The sequence below is a fragment of the Scyliorhinus canicula genome, chromosome 12 (genome assembly GCF_902713615.1).
Source record: "Scyliorhinus canicula chromosome 12, sScyCan1.1, whole genome shotgun sequence".
NCBI lineage: Eukaryota > Metazoa > Chordata > Chondrichthyes > Carcharhiniformes > Scyliorhinidae > Scyliorhinus > Scyliorhinus canicula.
The window spans coordinates 48,237,609-48,261,790 of record NC_052157.1 but is presented as its reverse complement, the minus strand read 5'-3'; the positions used below and the strand labels follow the sequence as shown (position 1 = coordinate 48,261,790).

At 44.6% G+C, this 24,182-nt stretch overlaps 1 protein-coding gene across 3 annotated transcripts in view; it reads left to right on the top strand.

Moving 5' to 3' along the window:
* arnt2 (aryl-hydrocarbon receptor nuclear translocator 2) overlaps positions 1 to 24,182 on the top strand; it is a 379,980-nt gene that overhangs the window by 276,313 nt on the left and 79,485 nt on the right. For all 3 annotated transcript variants that reach the window (XM_038814349.1, XM_038814347.1, XM_038814350.1), the window contains 2 exons: positions 7,886 to 7,961; positions 8,180 to 8,303. In XM_038814349.1, the coding sequence (XP_038670277.1) occupies positions 7,886 to 7,961; positions 8,180 to 8,303 (200 nt within the window). The remainder of the gene's footprint in view (positions 1 to 7,885; positions 7,962 to 8,179; positions 8,304 to 24,182) is intronic.

The following is a 24,182-nucleotide window of genomic DNA, read 5'->3' as shown; positions in this document are numbered from 1 at the left end:
ACTGTTTTACAATATTAAAAACGCTGCATAATCATTCTTTTGTATTCCTGCTACACTCGTCAAGTCTCTGTTTTTATATCTTTAAGACTTTCACTGCTTTTGGTCATTGTTATTCTAGCAGTTTCTGCCTACTGTGTCAACTTCCTTCAGTTCAATTTCCTGCAATAATCTTTATCAATGGGGTCAGAGCCAAAGCAGCTGCGAGGAAGAAAGCGGGTAAGCCAAACCAGGACAAAATGCTGTGGAAGGCAGAAAGTGTCAGTACAGGGAGGAACCAAGTTATAAACATGCATAGTGCCTTAAGTTCTGTATACAGAATCTACAGCACAGAAGCGGGTCATTCAATCTAACCGGTCCATGCTTCATTTATGATCCATTTGAGCCTCCACCCATCTTTCCTCATCTAACTATCAGCATAATCTTCTAATCTCTTTTTCCGCCCATATGCTCATCTATCCAGCACTAAGTGCATCTATACCATTGATCTCTACTCCCTGGTAAAGAAATCTCTTCTGAATTACCTACTTGATTTCTTGCTGACTATCCACCAGTTTGTTTTCTTTCTCCCCCCTTCTCATCACCCCCCCCCCCCCCCCCCCCCTCTGACCAGGTGGAAATAGATTTGTGATGTCAACCCTTATGAAACCCTTTCAGAGACATATAGGAGGTCACCCCTCAGATTTCTCTTTTGAAGGTGAAAGAAACATTGGCTTTCATCTGTTCATCCATTCCTAATATGTAGACCCTCATATTTCTATATCCTTGTAAATCGTTTTGTGCTTTAATGCCCCATATCCCTTTTATGGTATGGCATCCAGAAATGTGCACAGTACTGCAAGTGTAGTCCAACTAAGATTTGATACAAGTCCAGCATAAATTTTTGTAGTTCTTTGTATCTCTTTTACAATGATATTAAGCAATAAGGAGGGAGCAGTGACGAAAATTTAGAGATGAGAAGAAGAATATTCAAACATAACATAAATATTTGCACCTGAGAAGTATGATGCCAGATTCCTGCCTGTTTGAGATCTCATGAAAGGGACAATGCTGGTTCTCTGCCACTCTGAGTTTCGGATCTTTCAACCAGTTTGAAACCATTCCCTGGACTGTGTGATTCATGTGAGCTCTGACTTTGCAGTAATGATGATGGCAAAATTGTCAGTGTTCAGCATCATTGCTCCTCCTCGGAAACTGACGGCAGCTTCTAGAGTCCATTCGATGCAGAAATCCAGAAGTTGCACTCAGTGGGTAGAATCTTCCTGGAGACTGCCAATTAAGAGGTTACCTCTCGGTTCGCTGTCCAATCAAAGTTGGGCAGGTTTCTGAAGTTGCAGATCCAACTCGCTGCAGGATGAGGACCTTGAGAGCAGCACCTTCTTGAGGCACCCTGTGAAGAGGTATTCAACTTAATAAAATAATCAGCTGCCATGCCACAGGATGCCCCTGCTGACGTTCTGCTGGATGGGCTGTGTGTGTAGGTGGCCTTGCCCATGCCAGCCACTGTCACCTGCCTCCAGGTACCTGCCATGCTTAGTCCTCATTGGTGGGCCTACAAGCTGCCAAGAAGACCCCTGCTGCATTCCCAGTCGGTCTACAAATGGGCTGTTAATTATAGTTTAGCTACCTGCTGCTGATGATGCACCTCAGGAAGATGACCTACAGGTGGGAATGTATTGGCCCACTGACACCAAGTTTTGTGATTTTCCAAAAGGTCGCATCTTTAAAATCTACCCACAGGTGACCTCAAATTTCACTCAGTGAATCTGTAATTCTCCAGAGGGTGCAGTGCTCAGACTGCAGTCCGTTGGAAATCACTTAACTGGTGAAAAATTCCACTCCTATGCTCGTTTTGCTGTAAAAACGCATGTAAAAAGTTACACCTTATTGAAGGAGGTATAACTGGATTTTTAATGGTGAACAAGTTCATCGTTACTGCTAAACACTCTGGTCCAATAATTTCATGTTTGTTCATTTTCTCAACTATAAAAAAAAATCCATATTTAAAAAATATTGTTTTCTTGAGACTTCCAGTGATGGGGATGTGCTGAGGATGCAGGAAAGGTTGCTCTCCTCCTGGAAATATTGCACTTTTAGCCCCAAAATAGACCACTAAACCTGCCAACATCCCCCTCCCCCAACCTCCACCAAGATCGCCACAGCTACCAAGACATGCCCGCAAATCATTCTCAGAGCCGAAGAGATGGCAGGATCAGCAAGAGTCAGGAAAGGATGAACAAGACGACGTCGAACACGTAAAGTGAGATGGAGCCAGTCATGGCCAAACAGGTCAGGTTGCCGAGGCACATGCCGGACTACCTGCCGATAAATCAGTGGATGGAGCTCCTAAAACTGGAGCTCCTAAAGCACAGAGACGCCATCGAACCTGAGATGATGGCAACGGCGAAAGCAGCAGTCCCGGAAGCCCTGGCCCCCTTCAAGGTGGCGCTGGAAAAGACTGCGAAATGGCTGGAGGCGCAGAAAGCAGCGACTGGATCGCCTCATTGAAGATGGAAATGGCAAGGTTGGTGGTGACCAAGGTACACTTAAAGAGAAGGTCGAGGATCAGGAGAACTGGTCGCGCTGCAAAAACCTTTGCATTGTGGGCCTGCCAAAGGATATTGAGGGCTGGAACCCCACCGGATACATGGCCCAGATGCTGGGTTAGCTGGTCAGGGTCGGAGAACTTCCCCAGAGATAAACAGAGCCCACGCATCATTCTGGCTGAGGCCCAAACAGGAGAGCAGCTATGGGCCATCGTTGCAAAGCTGCAACGGTACCAGAACAGGGAGAAGATCCTGAGTTGGGCAAGACACACACAGCCCTGTAGTGGGAGGGACACTATCAGTGTGTACCAAGACAATGGGCAGACCTGGCCAAGCGCCGGACTGAATTCAACACAGCCATGACAGCCCTATATAAAAACAAGGTGCAATTTGGGAGGCTGTACCCGGCAGGCCTACAATGCAAAGGTTTTTGCAGCGCGACCAGTTCTCCTGATCCTCGACCTTCTCTTTAAGTGTACCTTGGACCCAGAGACACAGCCGCAAGATAAGTATGGTTTACCCCACAGGAGGGAGGGAACCAGAACACACCCCCCCCTTATCAGGAAGTCACCTAGAACGTCAGGGACTTAATGGCCCAGTGAAAAGATCCAGAGTCTTCGCCCACCTGAAAAGTCTGAGGGAAAAGAACCAATTAAGGGTAAGAAAGAGCTGGGTGGGACAGACTTGCCAATCGTGCTGTGGGACAAGGGCTAGAAGGGTGGCCATACTGTTCAACAGGAGGACAGCTTTCATGGTGATAAAGCCGGTTACGGTTCAGGTGTGCCATGGTTAGTGGTATCCTGAAAGGGGCACCAGTGGTCCTCGTAAACGTGTACACTCCAAACTGGGATGGCGTGGAATTCATAAAGAAAACCATTGCAGAAATCCCCAGCATCGACTCTCACCGACTCATTATGGGAGGGCGGGGGAGGTCTTTAACTGCGTTCAGGAGCCACTGGCGGACAAATCCAGCCCTAAATCGGGGAAACATGGTGAGGAGAGTTGAACACCTTCATGGAGCAGATCGGAGCAGTGGACTCCTGGAGGTTCACGCACCCAAGGAATAAGTTCTTCTCCCAGGTCCACAGGGTCTACACTAGGATCGACATCTTCATGGTGGGGAAAGCGGTGCTTCCAGCGATAGTAGTCTGCGACCATGCTCCACACAATGAGGATGTGAGGTTGCAGACGTTGGGCACTGCCCTCGTCGACAATAAGGCATCCTGTGAACGGATATCACAAGCCATCATAGAATCCCTATAGAGAAAGTAGGCTATTTGGCCCATCGAGTCTGCACCAACCTCTGAAAGAGCACCCTATCTAGGCTCATGCCCCACCCTGAACCCAGTAACCCCACCCAACCGTTTGGACACTAAGGGGCAATTCAGCATGGCCAATCCGCCTAGCCTGCATATCTTTGGACTGTGGACCTGGAGCACCCAGAGGGAACCCACGCAGACATGGGGAGAAAGTGCAAACTCCACACAGACTGTCACCCAAAACTGCAATTGAACCCTGGTCCCTGGCGCAGTGAAGCAGCAATGCTAAGCACCAATCAATGGGTACGTTGCCAGCAACCAAAATGGGAAGGTCTCACCTTCCACATTCACAGAGGCATGAAGGCGGTGATAAGGGGGGAAATTATTGCATATAAGACGCGCAAAGATAGGAAGGAGAGAGCGGCTAGGCAACAGCTGGTTGACTGCATAGTGGATCGGCAGTACTCCTCAACCCCGACCATGGAACTACTGGCGAAGAGGAAAAAGCTGCAAATGGAGTTTGGCCAGCTCTCCAGTGGGAAACAGTGAACCAGCTCCACCAGACACGGAGGGGGACCTTCTATGAGCATGGAGACAAGGTCAGCTGCCCGCTGGCCCATCCAGCTGGAAAGCAGGCAGCCACGAGGGAAATAGCCCAAGTATGGGACAGGAGCGGCAAGCCAGTCATTGTGCCAGAACAGCAACAAAGCCTTTGCATACTTCTACTGAGAACTGTACACCTCCGAGTCCCCAGAGGGAGACTCAAAGATGAAGTAGTTCTTCGACGGACTGGACATTACAGTCGTGGGGGAAGATAGGAAACAGGGCCTGGAAGCACCATTAGAACTGAGTGATGTCATGGAGAGCATTAACTCCATGCAGGCAAAGAAGGGACTGGGGCCAGATGGATTCCTGATGGACTTTTATAAAACATTTCCGTCACACTGGCCCTGCACCTGCGGGAGATGTTCACAGACTCACTAGCAAGGGGAACCCTGCCACCAATGCTGGCTTAGGCCTCAATATTGCTAATCTTCATAAAAGACACAAAATCTGATGGAGTACGGATCATACAGACCCATCTCACTCCTTAACACTGACGCAAAGACCTGGCAAAGGTCCTGGCAAGGCGATTGGAGAGCTGCATACCAGAGATAGCCCCGGAAGATCAGACGAGCCAGCTAACAGCGAACATCAGGCGCCTGCTGAACGTGATCGTGACCCCATCCAGGGAGAGAACACCTGAAGTGGCTTTCGACAGGGTCGAATGGAGGTACCTCATAGGGGCACTGGAACAGTTTGGGTTTGGGCCAGGGTTCACCTCATGGGTGAAACTACTGTACAGCCCTCCCATGGCGAACGCACAGACAAACACCATCAGATCTGAATACTTTCAGCTGCACAGGGGCACGAGGCAGGAATGCCTGTTCTCCCCGCTGCTGTTTGCCCTGGCAATCGAGTCACTAGCGATCATCCTCAGAATGGCAAAGGGGTGGAGAAGGTATCCAAAGGGGAGACAGAGAGCATAGAGTCTCGCTTAATGTAGATGACCTGTTCCTCTACATACCGAACATCCTGGCCAACATTGAAGGAATAATGAAACTCCAGAAGGGGTTCAGAGCCTTCTCGGGTTACAAACCTACCTAATTAAGAGCAAATTCTCCCCTGTGAACCCGTAGCGGAGAGCAGCAGAGCTATGGTTCAAACTGGCCCAAACAAAATTCCGCTACCTAGGGATCTAAATAGCCCACAACTGGGCACGAATCCACAGTGGAATCTGACGAGTCTGTTGAAGGAAGTTATAAAGGACCTGCGGAGGTGGGGCTCACTCTCTCTTTCCCTTGCAGGGAGAGTGCAGACGATCAAGATGAGCATGTTGCCCAGGTTCCTCTTCCTGTTCAGGTCCCTCCCGATCCACATCTACAAGTACTTTTTCAACATAGTGGATAAGTTAATCATGGCGTTTGTTTGGGGAGGGAGTGGGGAGTGCCCGAGGATTAGGAAGGAGGTCCGGCAAAGGAGAAGAAATGTGGCAGGCCAGGCCCTCCTGAACCTCCTATTCTACCACTGGGCGGCTACTGCAGAAAGAGTACGAGGCTGGGTCAAGGAACAGGGAGCAGAGTGGGTGAGAACGGAGGAGAGTCCTTGTGCAGGGACATCCTCTGAGCACTAGCCACAGCCGCACTCTCATCCCCCTTGGCTAGATACTCAAAACGTCCAGTGGTAATAGCCATGCTCTGAACGTGAAATCAAATGAGACAGTACTTCAGACTAACCAAAATGTTCACCTTGGTCCCCATCTGCAATAATCACAGGTTCACTCCTGCAATAGGATGCCTCAAAAGGTGGAGACAGAATGAGGGGGACATGTACACGGATGGTAGAGTAGCAACCCTGGGGGAACTCACAGAGAAGTTCCAGCTCCCGAGGGGTGACGACCTAAGTCACATAGAGATCAAAATCTTCCTCCACAAGGAAACAACAACGTACCCCCAGATTCCAGGACAGCCACTGCTCGAAAGACTACTGAATACGGACAAGCTAATGGAAGGGAAGGTGTGGACATGTATGGACAACTGATAAAAGAGGTACACTCTGCCCTGGATGAGACAAAGAAAAAGTGGGAGGAAGAACTTGGCAGGGAGGTAAGGGGAGGATTCTGGATCGAAGCACTGCACAGGGCAAACTTCACCTTCAGGTGCGCAGGGTTGAGCCGAACGCAACTAAAGGTGGCCCACAGGCCATCGGCCATTCAATGAGAAGAGCATGTCAGGAGCAGCATCAGAAAGGTCTGAAATTGAGATGCCAACCTGTCAAACTACAGTACAGGACTATATGCATAAAAAGTTATTCAGTGGCATTACCACAGTCGAATCGCCTACCATTCCCTGGCATTGACCAGAAACTTAACAGGGCCAGATACATAATTACTGGGGCTACAAGAGCATGTCAGAGGTTGGGTCTGCTGCGGCAAATATTTCACCTGCTGATTCAGAATGCCTTTCTACCACCTACGAGACACGGGTGTGATGCAATACTTTGCACTTAGCTGAATGAGTACACTCCAACAGCACTCAAGAAGCTCAATGTCATCCAGGACAAAACTGCCGACTTGATCAGCATGCCATTCACCGCTTTAAACATTCACTTGCTCCACCACTGGGGCACAGTGGCAGCAGTGTGTGTCATCTGCATGATGCACTGTTGTAACTCCATAAGACCATAAAACATAGGAGCAGAATTAGGCTATTTGGCTGAAATGTTCTCACTCCCATTCTCCTGTCATCTTCCCATAAACCCTGATCCACTTATTAATCATCAAGCCTCCTTTAACATTACCTTCCAAACATGTGACCTTCACAATCTGGAACAAGGGAACTGCAGATTCCCCTCCAAACCTTTCTGACGTGGAAAGATACATTGTTCCTTCATTTATGTCGGAACAAAGTTCCGGATCTCTTCCTCACACCACTCTCAGTCCAAGGACTGCAATGGTGCAAGAAGGCAGCTTACCACCACCTTCTTGGGCAGTTAGCGATGGGCAGCAAAAGCAGTTCTTGCCAGGTGCACCAACATGCCATGAATAAGTAAGTAAAGAAAAGGGAACTATTTTTACAACGTTTCAAAACCTTTTCTGTCGGGCGGGATTCTCCGGCCACGTTCGCCCAGCGACTGGAGAATCCCGCCCAAGGTCAATGGAGTTTTCCATTGTCGGCGTCTCGCCCATGGCGTTCTTGCGGTGGGCGGGGTGGGAGAATCTGGCCTGTGGTCTTAACTGGTCAATTCAAATGATTATCTCTGACCTACATTTCAGAAAAATATACATTTGTGATAAATTTTCACAAAACTGTTGAGGAATTCAAATTCGAGGCTAGAAATAAAAGCAGAAAGTAATAATTTAATCGTGGGCTGGTTTGTTATTATTGTTGCAGCTGTTGGGCGGGAAATCAGTGAGTGGAAGTGATGGTGTTTCCTGCTGTGTGAACGGGGGCAGAGCCAGTTCTGCTTTCTGTAGTACAAGTAATTTAAATGAGTGCTGTCATGGTTTCTTTTTTCCCCATTGTGCTATGTTCTGTGTTTCAGGCAACTCCAGCAGCAACAACAAGCTGAACTTGAAGTTGGTCCAAGAGAAGGTCTACCTTCCTATGACCCTTCTCAGGTAATGCATACAAAGAAATTATATTTTCACAAGCAAAACTTCAAAGCTGGCCTAGCCCATGGAATCACATTGTATATTTACCTACAGGATATGCGGTTATACAATTCAAAATGTTAAATACACAAGTAGAAAACCTGTCTGCTAGTTAGATCAAAGCCTCCACTCTCCAGAAAGAATTGATGGTTATAATAAGTTTCATGTCACTGTTTATTTAAAAGGTCTCTGTTCCAACTGTATCTGCTGGTGTCCAAGAGCATGGGAAGCCAATTGACAAAACTGACCCGCTGTTCTCTCAAGACAGAGACCCCAGGTTCACAGATATCTACACGGGCATTTCACCTGGTAAGTAGCATTCTGAACTTTTGTCAGTGACAGCCACAAACATTTAACAGCCCCAAACCTGCAACCTCAGAACAGGACTGATTGAAACTTCATTTTTATTTTATCTCCCTCTCCCAACTTGTTTTTACTTTTCTGAAGGCATACTCTTTAAAAAGAGCTGCTTAAAAAGCAGACAAATGATCATTTTCAACGTTTCAAACTTAAAATGATTAAACTCTGTGTTTAAAACTTTGGTATTTGTAAAACAATAATTGTTGGAGATTGCATTGTTCAAGTTCGTTTTTCAAACGTACGCTTAGTAAGACTTGAATTAGATCAATGAATTTCAGTTGTGTCTTCAAATAAAGCCAAGATAATAGCAATTAAGGAGGACTTAATTCAAGTCTGTTAAATTCATTGCAAGTTTGAGGAACAAAAAAAATCAGTTTTTCAAAGTAAACAGCTGCTGTTGCAGGTTAAGTGTAACCCTGAATATAGCTTAGCCGTGTCTATTTGTGTTTATTTGCCCATGAATCAGGAAGACTCGTCTCCTAGTAGTTAGCTGAAAAATCACTGACAGCGGTTCTGGAGCTGGTTTTGACAATTCTTGGAAAAGCAGCTCCAGACTCTCCAATCTTGTGTTGTTTATGTTTTTGTCTGTTGCTGGCAGTGCAAATTTCAAATGTAAATTTTAATGGCTGTCAGTAAAAGAACAGAAGATGTGTAAACCACAGTCTCACAATACCGCCATTTCATATCGGCGTAACGCAAGTGTTAGCATAACTTGGAGGTCTGGTTGCCAAAGATAACCAGGGGTATGAAGGGAAGTCAAAACAGAACATAAGACATATAGAACAGTACAGCACAGAACAGGCCCTTCGGCCCTCGATGTTGTGCCGAGCAATGATCACCCTACTTAAACCCACGTAACTCGTATACCCGTAACCCAACAATCCCCCCATTAACCTTACACTACGGGCAATTTAGCATGGCCAATCCACCTAACCCGCTCATCTTTGGACTGTGGGAGGAAACCGGAGCACCCGGAGGAAACCCACGCACACACGGGGAGGACGTGCAGACTCCACACAGACAGTGACCCAGCCGGGAATCGAACCTGGGACCCTGGAGCTGTGAAGCATTGATGCTAACCACCATGCTACCGTGAGGCCCCCTAGGAGGAGAATTAGGCCACTCGGCCCATCGAGTCTGCTCCACCATTCAATCATGGCTGATATTTTCTCATCCCTTACCTGAGGAAGGACGTACTGGCGCTGGAGGGTGTGCAGAGGAGATTCACTAGGTTAATCCCAGAGCTGAAGGGGTTGGATTACGAGGAGAGGCTGAGTAGACTGGGATTGTACTCATTCGAATTTAGAAGGATGAGGGGGGATCTTATAGAAACATATAAAATTATGAAGGGAATAGATAGGATAGATGCGGCCAGGTTGTTTCCACTGGCTGGTGAAAGCCGAACTAGGGGCCATAGCCTCAAAATAAGGGGAAGTAGATTTAGGACTGAGTTTAGGAGGAACTTCTTCACCCAAAGGGTTGTAAATCTATGGAATTCCTTGCCCAGTGAAGCAGTTGAGGCTCCTTCATTAAATGTTTTTAAAATAAAGATAGATAGTTTTTTGAAGAATAAAGGGTTATGGTGTTCGGCCGGAAAGTGGAGCTGTGTCCACAAAAGATCAGCCATGATCTCATTGAATGGCGGAGCAGGCTCGAGGAGCCATATGGCCTACTCCTGCTCCTAGTTCTTATGTTCTATTCTTCTGCTTTCTCCCCATAACCCCTGATCCCCTTATTAATCAAGAACCTATCCATCTCTGTAAGACACTCAGTGATTTGGCCTCCTCAGCCTTCTACGGCAAAGTGTTCCACAGATTCACCACCCTCTGGCTGAAGGAATTCCTCCTCATCTGTTTTAAATTATCGTCCCTTTAGTCTGAGATTGTGTCCTCTGCTTCTAGTTTTTCCTACAAGTGGAAACATCTTCTCCACATCCACTTTATCCAAGCCTCACAGTATCCTGTAAGTTTCAATAAGATCCCCCCCTTATCCTTCTAAACTCCAACGAGTACAGACCCAGAGTCCTCAACCGTTCCTCATACGACAAGTTCTTTATTCCAGGGATCATTCTTGTGAACCTCCTCTGGAACTTTTCCAAGGCCAGCACATCCTTCCTTAGATACGGGGCCCAAAACTGCTCCCAATACTCCAAATGGGGTCTGACCAGAGCCTTATCATAGAATTTATCATAGAATTTACAGTGCAGAAGGAGGCCATTCGGCCCATTGAGTCTGCACCGGCTCTTGGAAAGAGCACCCTACCCAAGGTCAACAACTCCACCCTATCCCCGTAACTCCACCCAACACTAAGGGCAATTTTGGACACTAAGGGCAATTTATCATGGCCAATCCACCTAACCTGCACATCTTTGGACTGTGGGAGGAAACCGGAGCACCCGGAGGAAACCCACGCACACACGGGGATGATGTGCAGACTCCGCACAGACAGTGACCCAAGCCGGAATCGAACCTGGGACCCTGGAGCTGTGAAGCCATTGTGCTATCCACAATGCTACCGTGCTGGCCTTACGCAGCCTCAGAAGTACATTCTTGGTCTTGTATTCCAGCCCTCTCAACATGAATGCTAACATTGCATTTGCCTTCTTAACTGCGGACTGAACCTGCACGTTAACCTTAAGAGAATTGTGAGCAAGGACTCCCAAGTCCCTTTGTGCTTCTGATTTCTTAAGCATTTCCCCATTTCGACAATAGTCTATGCCTAAATTCCTCCTTCCAAAGTGCATAATTTTTCCACGTTGTATTTAATTGTCCAAATCCTTCTGCAGTCCTCTTGCATCCTCAATACTACCTGTCCCTCTACAGATTTTGTATCATCTGTAAACTTAGCAAGAGTGCCTTCAGTACATTCTTCCAGATCATTAATGTATATTGTGAAAAGTTGTGGTCCAGCACCGACCCCTGAGGCACACCACTAGTCACCGGCTGCCATCCTGAAAATGATCCCTTTATTCTCACTCTCTGCCTTCTGCCAGTCAGCCAATCCTCTATCCATGCCAGGATCTTACCCTCAATACCATGGGCTCTTAACTTATTTTAACAGTCTCCTATGCAACACCTTATCAAAGACCTTCTGGAAATCTAAATAAATCACGTCACTGATTCTCCTTTGTCTAACTTCCTTGATACCTCCTCAAAGAACTCTTAACAGATATATCTGAAATGACCTCCCTTTGTCAAAGACGTGCTGATTCAGTCCTATTTTACCATGCACTTCCAAGTACTTCGCGATCTCATCTTTAATAACAGACTCCAAAATCTTACTAATAATCAAAGTCAGGCTAACCGGCCTATAATTTCCCTTCTTCTGCCTCCCTCCCCCTTCTTAAGCAGTGGTGTTACATTAGCCACTTTCCAGTCCTCTGGGACCCTTCCTGCTTCCAGTGATTCCTGAAAGATCACCACCAATGCCTCCACAATTTCCTCAGCTTTCTCTTTTAGGACCCTGGGGTGGAGTCCATCTTAGCAATGGTCACTGCACTCACCTCTGCCCCCTGATTCTCCTGGAGCTCTGGCATCCCATTGGTGTCTTCCACCATGAAGACTGACGCAAAGTAACTCTTCAGTTCGTCTGCCATTCTTTTGTTTCCTATTATTACTTCTCCAGCCACGTTTTCCAGTGGTCCAATGTCTATTTTTGCTTCTCTTACCTTTTATATATTGAAAGAATCTCTTCCTTTCTTCTTTTATATTACTAGCTAACTTACACTTCTATTTCATCTTCTCTCCCCTTATTGCTTTTTTTTAATAAACATTTTATTGAGGTACTTTTTGGCATTGTAACAGCAGCAATATAAACAATGTACATGAAAATATAAACATAGTGCAAATACCACCTCCCTCCCCAACAGGTCCCACCATTAATTAACCCCCTAATCTACGCTAACCTAACCCCCCTCCCCTTCTGCTGACGATTAATTCTCCGTGAAGAAGTCGATGAATGGTTGCCATCTCCTTGCAAACCCTAACAGTGACCGTCTCAAGGCAAACTTAATTTTCTCCAGACAGAGAAAGCTGGCCATGTCTGATAGCCAGGTCTCCGACAACGGGGGCCTTGAGTCCCTCCATGCTAGTAATATCCGCCTCCAGCCTACCAGGGAAGCAAAGGCCAGAACTCCTGCCTCTTTCTCTTCCTGGATCCTGCGACACCCCGTAAATCGCCACCTCTGGACTCAATGCCACCCTTGTTTTTAATACCTTGGACATGACGTCAGCAAACCCCTGCCAAAATCCCCTCAGCCTTGGACATGCCCGGAACATTTTGCGCACCTATCTTCCACTCCAAAGAATCTGCTCATCCGGGTCACTCATGTGAGTCCGGTGAACGACCTTGAATTGTATCAGGCTGAGCCTGGCACAAGTTGCGGTTGTGTTGACTCTACTCAATGTGTCTGCCCAAAGGCCCTCCTCTATGTCTCCCCCCAGCTCCTCCTCCCACTTTTGCTTCAGCTCCTCAGTCTGTGTCTCCTCAGATCCCATAAGTTCCTTATAAATGTCAGAAATGCTCCCCTCCCCTATCCATCCTTTGGAGACTACCTTGTCCTGAATTCCCCCTTAGTGGCAGGAGTGGGAAGGTTGGTACCTGCCTACACAGAAAGTCCCGCACTTGCAGATATTGAAATTTGTTTCCCCTGCCAATGCAAACTTCTCCTCCAGCGCCCTCATATTCGGAAAGCTCCCCTCTATAAACAAGTCCCCCATCCTCTCAATCTCCACCATACTCGGAACCCCCCGTCCATCCTCCTCGGGGCAAACCAGTGATTATCGCAGATTGGGGACAGACCAATGCTCCCACATATCTCCTCTTATTGCCCCCAGATTCTCAAGGCCGCCACCACCATGGGGCTGGTGGAGTACCGCGCCGGCGGGAAGGGCAGAGGCGCTGTTACCAGCGCCCCCAAACTTGTGCCCTTGCAAGAAGCTACCTCCACATGCACCCATGCCGACGACCCCCCCCAACAGCCACTTCCTAATCATGGCTATGTTAGCCGCCCAGTAATAATTGCTAAAGTTCGGCAGTGCCAGCCCTCCCTCTCCCCAACTCCGCTCCATCATCACCCTCCTCACTCGAGGGGACTTGCCCCCCCCCATACAAAGTCCGCTATAACTTTATTGACCCGCTTAAAAAGGGACCGTGGAAGGAAGATACGGAGACATTGAAATACAAACAGGAATCACGGGAGGACCGTCATTTTCACCGCTTGGACTCGACCAGCTGGAGACAACGGGAGCGCATCCCATCTCCAGAAATCATTTTTTATCTGATCCACCAACCGGCCAAGTTCAATTTATGTAGCCGGTCCCAAACCTGCACCACTTGGATACCGAGGTACCTGAAACTGTCCCCTGCCAAGCTAAACGGCAGTTCCCCTAGTCGCCTCTCCTGACCCCTCGCCTGGACCCCAAACATCTCGCTCTTCCCCATATTAAGCTTATACCCTGAAAACCGGCCGAATTCCCCTAAAATTCCCGTGATTTCTTCCATCTCCTCAATTGGATCTGAAACATACAGAAGCAGGTCGTCCGCATACAGCGAAACTCTGTGCTTCCCCCCCACCCCCCTCCCCGGACCAGCCCCTTCCAGCCCTCAGAGCAATTGCCAGCGCAAACAGCAGTAGGGAGAGGGGGCATCCCTGTCTCGTCCCCCGGTGCAGTCTAAAATAGTCTAAAGTCGTCCTGTTTGTCCGTACCCTTGCCACAGGAGGTACAGCAACCTGACCCAGTCAATAAAGCCCCTCCCAAATCCGAACTGCCCCACCCTTATTGGTTTTTTTTAGTTGTCCTCTGCTCGCTTGTATATGATTCCCAATCCTCTGGCTTCCTACTAATCCTTGCCACTTTGTATGCTTTCTCTTTTGATTTTATGCTGTCCTTGACATGTTTACTCCTCCTTGGGATGAATTTCTGCTGTGCCTCCCGAATAACCCCCAAACATTCCTGCCATTGCTGTTCCACTGTCTTCCCTGCTGGTCTCCTTTTCCAATCAACTCTGGCCAGCTCCTCCCTCATGTCTTTGTAGTTACTCTTTATTTAATTGTAATAACGTTACATCTGACTCCAGCTTCTCCCTCTCAAACTGCAGGGTAAATTCTATCATATTGCGGTCACTGCTCCCTTAGAGTTCCTTCACCTTAAGATCCCTAATCAAGTCTGCCTCATCGCGCATCACCAAGTCCAGAGTTGCCTGTTCCCTCGTGGCCTGTACCACAAGCTGCTCCAAAAACCCATCTCTTAAACCTTCCACATGCTGGATACACTCAGCACTCAATATCTGTGCAGAGAGAAACAGAGTTAATGTTTCAAGTCCATATGACCCTTCTACAGAACTGGTTCTGGTGATACGCTCATACAGACGCTGCTGGGTCTATCCAGCATTTCCTGTTTTTGTTTCAGATTTCCAGCATCTGCAGTATTTTGCTTTTATTGGTGTGAAGAGAAGGACTGGTATCACTCTAACGCCTGCTCGGGATGTCCCAAAATATTTCAGAACCCACAACTTTGTTTTGAATTGCAGTCGCTATTCTGTAAGAAAATGCACAGAGTAAGATCCCAGAAATAATCTATGGGATAAATAATCAGTTGATCTACGTTTATTTTCCTGATGCCATTGACTGAGGGAGGAATGTTGTAGGACTGAGAAATCCCTACTCTGCTACAAATATTCTTTATCCACTTGAGCGGGCACAAAGTTGCTTGGTTTAAATTTCTTTTCAGAAAATGGTATTTCCAGCAATTGGCCACTCCCTCTGAATTGCAGTAACTCTCAGCCAGATTATGTGCTCAAGATTTAGAATGGGCTTGAACTCCTGACCACCTGTTTGAAGAAATTGTGATATTTAAATAACACCAACACCTACAGTAGGTAATCTTACATTCATTGCTCTTTGTACTGAATGCAGTTAGGCTGCAGCTAATGTCCACAGTAAACATCCTCTATTAATATCCCTGGTCCTGCTATCATTCCCTAGATACAGGGCTGAATTCTCCGTTTATGTTCCCGCCGGGACTGAAGCATATGATTCACGTTTCCGTTAGAACTTGGAACATACAGTGCAAAAGGAGGCCAGTCGGCCCTTCGAGTCTGCACCAACCCACTTAAGCCCTCACTTCCACCCGTAACCCAATAACCTCTCCTAACCTTTTTGGTCACTAAGGGCAATTTATCATGGCCAATTCACCTAACCTGCACGTCTTTAGACCATGGGAGGAAACCGGAGCACCTGGAGGAAACCCACGGAGACACGTGGAAAATATGCAGACACTGCACAGACAGTGACCCAGTGGGGAATCAAACCTGGGACCCTGTGAAGCCACAGTGCTATCCATTTGTGCTACCGTGCTGCCCCAAAAACCATTGGGGCCGCTATTCGGTAAATGAGCCAGGATATGTACGTAGACCAGGGCTCTGCCGGCACAAATTGAAAGCAATTCCTGGCCCAATGGGTGTTGTAATTGCTGAGGCTGGAATTAGCTCTAAAGAGCCTGACGATTGGAGCTGTTTTTTAAAAATTATTTTTATTCAGAAAAGATTTTCATTATAATAAAATAACATCAATGCAGCAAACCCCATCACAAACTCGACCCATCCGAACACCAGTCAACCTCCCTCCCCCTCAGCTGTCCATAAAGAAAGCAAAACCTTAACAAAAAGACAACCCCCCCCACCCCAACAACTGACGGTAACAAATGCGTGCTATGGAAAAAAGGGTTGCTAAGTGCAATTATGGAGAAAGATAGCCAAGTACAAACATTGGAAACAAAGATCTTATAGTCCTGTCCTGGCAACAGTAGAAGGACAAATTAGGGGTCAAAACAGAAGAGGCAGAAAAATAAAATCAGATGAGTGGATAACATTGAGATGTGAGGCTCAAAGAAATGCAGAGGAGAAGCAAGACTTTGCCAGAAATCTCAGTAAGGCTTTGGTGACGAGCAAATGAAAGGAGACATATGATCTGTTGCCGAAGCCTACCTGACAGCAAGTCTGTGTGGTTCGAATTGGAGATATTGGAGATTGATGGGAGCCCATATTGTTTTGCTGTGAAGAAGGTACAAGGTGTTTGTAATTGGAGGCAATGACAGCACACCTTGTGTGAACAGTGGATAGACAGTGAGTCTCAAGTCCCAGAAAAATGTTGCAACTGTGGGTTGTAAACAGCTGTGCTTTAATTTTCCCAAGGTGGAAGAATTGTGCTCTCGAGGAAAGCTAATTATCTCTACCAGGAGACAAAGCCCATGTGATAGGAACGTTACTCAGGAGCAGGCCATTCGGCCCCTTGATAAGATCGTGACTAATCTGGTTGTGGTATTAACCCCACCTGTTTTCTCCCAATAACCGTTGACTGCTCTGTTGTTAAAAATGTATCTAACTCAGCCTTGAATAAATCCAATGACCTAGTCTCCACTGCTTTCTGGGAAAGACAATTCCACAGACTAACGATCCTCTTGAGACAAAAATCTCTATTTTAAAAGGATACCTCATTCTTAAACTGTGCCCTTTAGTTCTAGTCTCCTGCACAAGAGGAAACATCTTCCTGGTATCCATCCTATCCAGTGCCCTTAGGATCTTCTATGTTTCAATGCAATTACCTATCATTCTTCGAAGCTCCAATGGGTAAAGCCCGAACTGTCAACCTTTCTTCATAAAATAAGGCCTTATCCCAGGAATTAATCAAGTAATCCTCTCTAAACTGTATTCTGGGGATGGAATTATATCCTTCTTCAAATAAGAAGACCAAAACTTTGCACATTACACAAGTATGGTCTCGCCAAAGCTCTGTACAAGTGCAGTAAAACTTCCCAGCTTTTATATTCCACTCCTCTTTACAGAAACAGCTAACATTTCTAGTTGCTTACTGTAATGCACATTGCCATGGTGATGGGCTTTGAGATGAAAAGGGTACAGAGGAAGTCATTGCAATATCAGGTTATAGGCTTTCTAAAATATTACTGAAAATAACCGGTTTTCTGCCAGGAACAAGGAGAGGGAGGGTAGCTCGATGCTGAAAGTCTCTATCATTCACTTCACTGGATTGCAGATGGAACTCACACTTGGGATTGAAAAGACCAAATTCATGAGGAGTTAAAAATGAAGCAGCAAGTTTCACCCAGCTTGTTCTAGATGGAGGATCTACAGTAATCCTCCACCATGAAGGACAGGTTTGTGGTTAGAGGTTAGCAGACTGCGAAAGGAAACTAATTTAAATAAATCCTCGGAGGCTAAAGGTCGTTTTGAATTAATACCGGGATAATTGAATTCTACTAAAAGGACAGTGTAAAATATACTTTTAAATTGTGTTTCTTTTTGGTTATGCTAAAAATAAAATGGGTGGTATTAAAGTATGAGGTTGCCTAAAAAAGTAGTGTTTAGATAATAATGATTTTAGTTTGTTTGTTATGGTAAATGTCTTAAAGTGTGAAATCCTGTCCTTTCTCTATTAACTGGAAGTTTAAATTTCTTTTAAGACATCAGTTTCTACTGAGATTGTCATAACATCTTATTATGGGAGTAACCAACAATGCTAAATTCAATGAAACTCCAAATGAGACAAGCATGCCATATAATAATGATCTTTATTGTCACAAGTAGGCTTACATTAACACTGCAATGAAGTTACTGTGAAAAGCCCTTAGTCGCCACATTCTGCCTCCTGTTCAGGTACACAGAGGGAGAATTCAGAATGTCCAATTCACCTAACACCACGTCTTTCGAGACTTGTGGGAGGAAATCGGAGCACCCGAAGGAAACACACGTAGACACGGGGAGAACATGCAGACTCTGCACAGACAGTGTCACAAGCCAGGATTTGAACCTGAGACCCTGGCACTGTGAAGCCACAGTGCTAACCACTGTGCTACCATCCTTCCCATATGTACAGATGCGTTTTCAATGGTCTTGAATTAAAATATATCTATCTATAATATATTAAAACATCTCTATGGATTTCTTGTCAAGAAAAACTTGCTCCCTGTAGCAATGTTTCTGCAACAATTTTGTTGTCAACGAAGAAGTTAACTCAAAATTGTCACATCTAGGTAAAAATGAAATAATGTACATTGATGGAGCATCTTGCAGCTATTGAAGTTTGAAGTACTTTTGATGTGTAGTTACAGTTGTAATGTTGGAAATCGCAGAAGCCAATTGACAAAATTCCAGAAAAAGCAATGATGTATGTGATCATTTAAACTGTTTTTGATAACATTACATTAGACTGAATTGTCAGCCTAGATTTTGTGGTCTCTTGAGCTCACAGCAATTGAGCCAGGGCTGGCACCCAATTCCTATGGCAATATTTATCATGGAAGTTACCTGTGTAAGCCTGTAGGAATGTAATTTATATCCTCTACCATAAGTAGCTCTATCATACCTCAGTTTTATCCCTGTTATGTGTCTCCCAACTCCTCAGTCTAAACTGCAGAAAAATTTCCTACTTTATCACCTCTACGTCTTGGCTTCCTAAAGTGCTGTAAGCGTTAATAGAGGACAGAAAGGTATGATTTCAAACTGACACCTCTGCACTCATGTTTAGGAACCTAGGAGCTGTCGAAGACCATTTGGCCTTTGCAGCCTGCTCCACCATTTAATCTGGTTTTGGTCCCATCTCCGCCTTCCTGTCTGCTCCCCATACCCCTGACTTCCTTGTCTAATTATCCCACATCCTCTAACACTGCTTCACTATGCCTCAGACCTTGATTTCCAATGGCATTTCACACAACATAGAAAGTTTTGCATCTCACATCCAGTTCCAGTTTTGTCACATTTTTGCTATGCGCCAACTAACAAGTGTGTGAAAGTCAAGCTGCAATACATCCGATGTAGTTTGTCACATTTTTGCTATGAGCCAACTGACAAATGTGTGAAAGTCTAACTGCAATAAATCCGATCTAAAGAAGTAGCAAATATACAAAAATGAGAAAAGCGATTAGAAAAAGACGCCTCATAAATAAATCAGTCGGCAGAACTTGGTCAGTAATGAAATAACATTTAAAATAGAAACTGACACTTGCACCAGTCATTTCATTCATTTATAGTAAAACAGAAAATGCTGGAAATACTCAGCAAGTCTAGTCTGGCTGCATCAGTGAAAAGAGCAACAGATAATGTTCCAGGTCCTTGTCCATTGATCACAATATGCATTCTGTCATTCATTTGGTGTATTTAAGTTGAAGCTAGAAAAGTGCATAAGGGAGGGAGGAATAGAGGGACATTGTGATAGGGTGAGATTGGGTGAGGTGGGAGGAGGTTTGTGTGTTGCATCATGGCAGGCATACATGAATTATCATTTGTAACTTTTAATGTCTTCACAGTAGTTTTAGTACCAAAACTACACACCTGACAGTATTGAGCTTTGACTTTTCTTTCTTTAAAAGGAGTTGCATCTGTAGATTGTAAATGCGAACAGGTTTCTGAATTTCTCATCATGCATCGTGAGTTGATGCATGAATATGTATCCCATTAACCTATGTGGATTTGAGATTTTTGAGATGTCCCTCGAAACACATTGGAGATTGCATTCCCAAACTATCATTGCAATAAGTTTCACTATTAAGATATTGACAGTTGCTCTTTATTGTCATCTTCTGCTCAGTTTTTATCGCTGGCTGTCAGTTGGAGCCTGTGATCAATACAAGTTAGGGTTGCTTTTGACATTTAGAAAGCAAAACAAAAATTGTTAATTTGAGAATGGACTTCTTATTCACACTTCACTGGGAAAGCTGAAGTGTTTCAGTTTGTTTATTCAAGTGCTACATTTCACAAGATGAATTTGAATGCTTGATGTTCTTACTGATTTTCTGTTGTTCCATGTTAATTATGGAAAGCTCCTCCTCTCATCAAGATGACTCCAGTTTTAGTTGGAAAACATCTTCCCTTGTGAATTAAAGACATCGAAGCAGTTCTGTACTCTAATGTTTGAAAACTATCCAACTGATCAACTTGAGAATTCAACTTGAGAATTCAACTTGAGAATTCAACTTGAGAATTCAATCAGATTTTTATGAAGACAAATTCCCTAATTGTACAATTTCAGCTTTAGTCTCATCGCAGAATTGTTAGTGCAGGAAGTGGCTATTTGACCTAACATGTGTCTGCACCGGCTCTCCATATGAACAATTTACAGTGCAATGACCCTACTTCTCTACATAACACCACATGTACTTCTCTGCAAATAATGTTTCTCTGATCTTCACAAGCTGTGACCCAGATCGCTCCAGTAAGTGACCTCAAACTGCTGGATCATCCCCAATGATCCCTGATCCTGGGATCTTCTTTCTGATTGCTCTCAAATTCTTGGGATCTGCTCTGTGCTCATTTTCTGTATAGTGTTTCCAATACCCAGAACTACTTCACCCTAAACCTCATCCTACATGCAAGATTTGAGGCGCAATTGCAGTACTGCCACCAGTGTGCATAAACTGAGCATCACTGGTAATACTTTTCATAATACCCATGTTCTTGGTGCTTTCAGATTACATTGAACAGTGGCTTGGAGCTTAGCTCGTGGATTTAAAACGTTTGGGGGAGAGAGGTGGCGAATAATCAAGTTGGATTGAAAGTGCTTTCGATCAGACTCCCTGAGTTAAATTACAAGGAGTGTATCCCCTAAAACATTGAAGGTGAAGGGATCATTTGGTCAAGCTATTCAGGACATTAATGGGAACAGATAGGCTGATAGAGAGAAGCTGTTACTATTGTGTGGGAGTCAAGAACCTCGGAGAATTGTCTAAACAATTGGCATAGACCTTTTAAGAGTAAAATTAAGAAACGCTTCTTCACAAAAATGTTGGTGGTAGTTTGGAACTCCAGCTGCAAATGGCAATTGATATGAGATCAATTGTTAATTTTAAATCTGAGATTGATACATTTTTATTAACCAAGGTAATGAAGGAAATGGGGCAAAGATGAGAATGTGTAGTTAGATAACACATCACACAGAATGAGATAGGCCATTTGGCCCATCATGCCTCTGCCAGTTCATTGTAAGAGCTATCCAATTAGTCCCGATCTCTTGTTCTGCTTACAAGGTTCACATCTCGGGTATTATTATCAAGTCTCTCACCAAAGAGAATAGCCTAGCTTTTAGATCCTAGGGGAGCGGTGATTGGTTATTAGTTGAGACCCATTGGGACATAATTGCAAAGGTTCAAGAATCTATGGACAAGGTCTTCCTTCAAAAGAGTGCTTTATGCTTACACTATTTAAATATTTCATTCAATAGTGTACACAGATCTGGTGCCTTTTGGAGCTGGTGGTCTTAAATATCTTCAACTGCTTGTTGAATTCTCTTTGGAAAACCACAATTGAACCCGCCTCCACCACCTTCTCTTAGGCAGTGCACTCCACATCATAACTATACTTATTGTCATGCCTTTCTGTCAGTGTTTTCATCCTTGAAATTAAATCTGTAAATATAATGGGAATTTGATGTTCTATCACTGTAGTTACAGTTTCTGACCACCAGGCAATCATGTGCACTGATTTTCTTCTCTTTTAATGATTTTGCCATCTTGTTTTTCTTACTCTGCAGGTCATTCTTTTTGTCTTTCACTTACAATTAATTTTTAGTTGTATTTAACTATTTCGTTTATTATTCCATTATCTTTCCACCTGCTGAAATTCCCTTTCTTTATTGGTTCTGCTCCCTCGCCAAGCTGTGTTGTCTCCAATATGCGATTCCACTGTTCTTTCCTCCCTTTCCTGCTCTGCGCCATTGTTATGTTGCTAGCTGCGTTTTGCACAAATGGTCTTCGCCATGTTAAATGGTACATTTTTATCATTGTCCGTTTGAATCAACTGGTGCCACCACCTTGTAGGGTGCATGATGTTCCCAGGTATCTCTGTCACTGAGTTGAAGTGAAGGCCTAGTTTCATTTGATTGTATATTGTCGCAATCCAGGCTGTTTGTGATTATTAACTTTAGTGCCTCGTTTCATGCATGCATCCATACCAGTCTCTCCTGGCTCTAAATTGAGAACTTAACGAGCAAACTATTGTTTAAACTTCTTTGAAGAAGTTTTTCTTTTACTTGGAAGAAAGATATAAAGTTATGATTGGTGTCTGCTCACAGTTACTGATGTACAATGGTAAAATAGCCTGAAGTAGCTCAGCAGAAGTTGGGTAGATTCCCCTAGGTCAAGACATATTCCAGTGGTTCAGCTAAACTTCATTTCTCTGAGACTTTCTTGACCCCTCATTAGGTTTCTACTGACGGTGCCTATAAGTCAGATATGTGGAGTATTGCTTGCACAATTTTTAATTTGGCTCATGCACAAGGCAGTATTTCTGGCATGACTGTTTGGCAGAAGGAGCTGAACTTCCATAAGGACTTCAGTCTTCCTGTGATAGTGAGCCGAGAAACAGGAGCCAAGCTGATCTGCTTTCTGCTATTCAGCACTGCTGAATGTTGATGCCAGAGTTAATGTGTCTCGGTCAAGTGGAAAAATCTCCTAAGCTCTAAAATTTAGAGGATGTACCAATGAGGATAAAGCTCCCACTTTCATTCTGTTTTAATCGTCATAATTTATTTTGCAGTTTTTGATCTACTTTTATGTTTTTGTTTGTTCAGTTTTTGTTTGACTGGGGTGGACTAGGAAAAGTAACAATCCTCATATCCATATAGATGCAAACATTAAAATGTTTCTGACGGCTGCCTGAGGCACTAGTTTTATTCTCAAATAAAAGCTGAGTGTGAGGAGCAAAAATAGGGCAAGAAACAGAATTCCACGTCATATGGAAAGAAACCTGGGGAATTACAAAATATACAGCAACCCCCACCTGCTTTGATCACAGCCCCCCCCCCCCCCCAGCCTGCAGCTGTTATTTTGTTCTGAGTGCAGGTTGACTTCCCACAGGTCACTGACTGCCATGCAGGGAAGGCAACAACAAACTAATGAGGCCTTCTCATTAAAATCCAGGTTCACCTTATTAAATTGTCAGCTTCTTTAGTTGATTGTGTGTTGACTGTATCTTCTTCCCCTGCTTCTGGTTAACATCATGGCCAAGTTTCTCAGTATAGAGATTACAGAGGATTGATACCTGGAATGAGCAGGTTGTCTTCTGAGAAAAGGTTAGACAGATTGGGCTTGTTTAATGCAGGAGTTTAGAAGATTGAGAGGTGATTTAATTGAAGTATATAAGATCCTGAACAATATTGACAAGGTGAATATGGAAAGGATGTTTCCTCTTCACAGTGAGTCCAGAGCTATAGGGCACTGTTATAAAATTAGAGGTCACCTTTTTAGGACAGAGGTGAGGAGATATTTTTTTTTGAGGGTTGTGAGACTTTGGAACTCTCTGCTTCAGAAGGGGTCACTGAATTTTTTAAGGTGGAGGTAGTCTTGTGATCCCAGTTGATGTTATAACTGGATGGGAGGATTCCAGGATGGAACCCTGTCTCAAAATACCATAGCTTTTGCTGTTTGTTATCACACGTGGAAGAACAGAGTCACAGGACGGCAAATTAATTTTAATAATAAAAAATATTTTATCAAACGTTGAAAGATTGGATCATAATATAATCCTCCATTACTCCCTCCTTAGTTTAACAAATATACACAAGTTTTAAGATTAACACAGACGATAGAGTAAATTTGAGACCAAAATGGTCTCATTGACACACAAAGCCCCTTTTTAAACACACATGTTGACTGTGGTCCAATGCACTCTCCACTCTGAAACCCCAAGAGAATGTCTGTGGGTGTCTCCTCGGAATCCCCTAGATGATTGTTATATGAGAGTATAATGATCCAGGAAACCCAGGAAAGGAGGTTCACTTAAGTTTATTATAAAATTGAAGGTTCCCTGGAAACTCCTCTT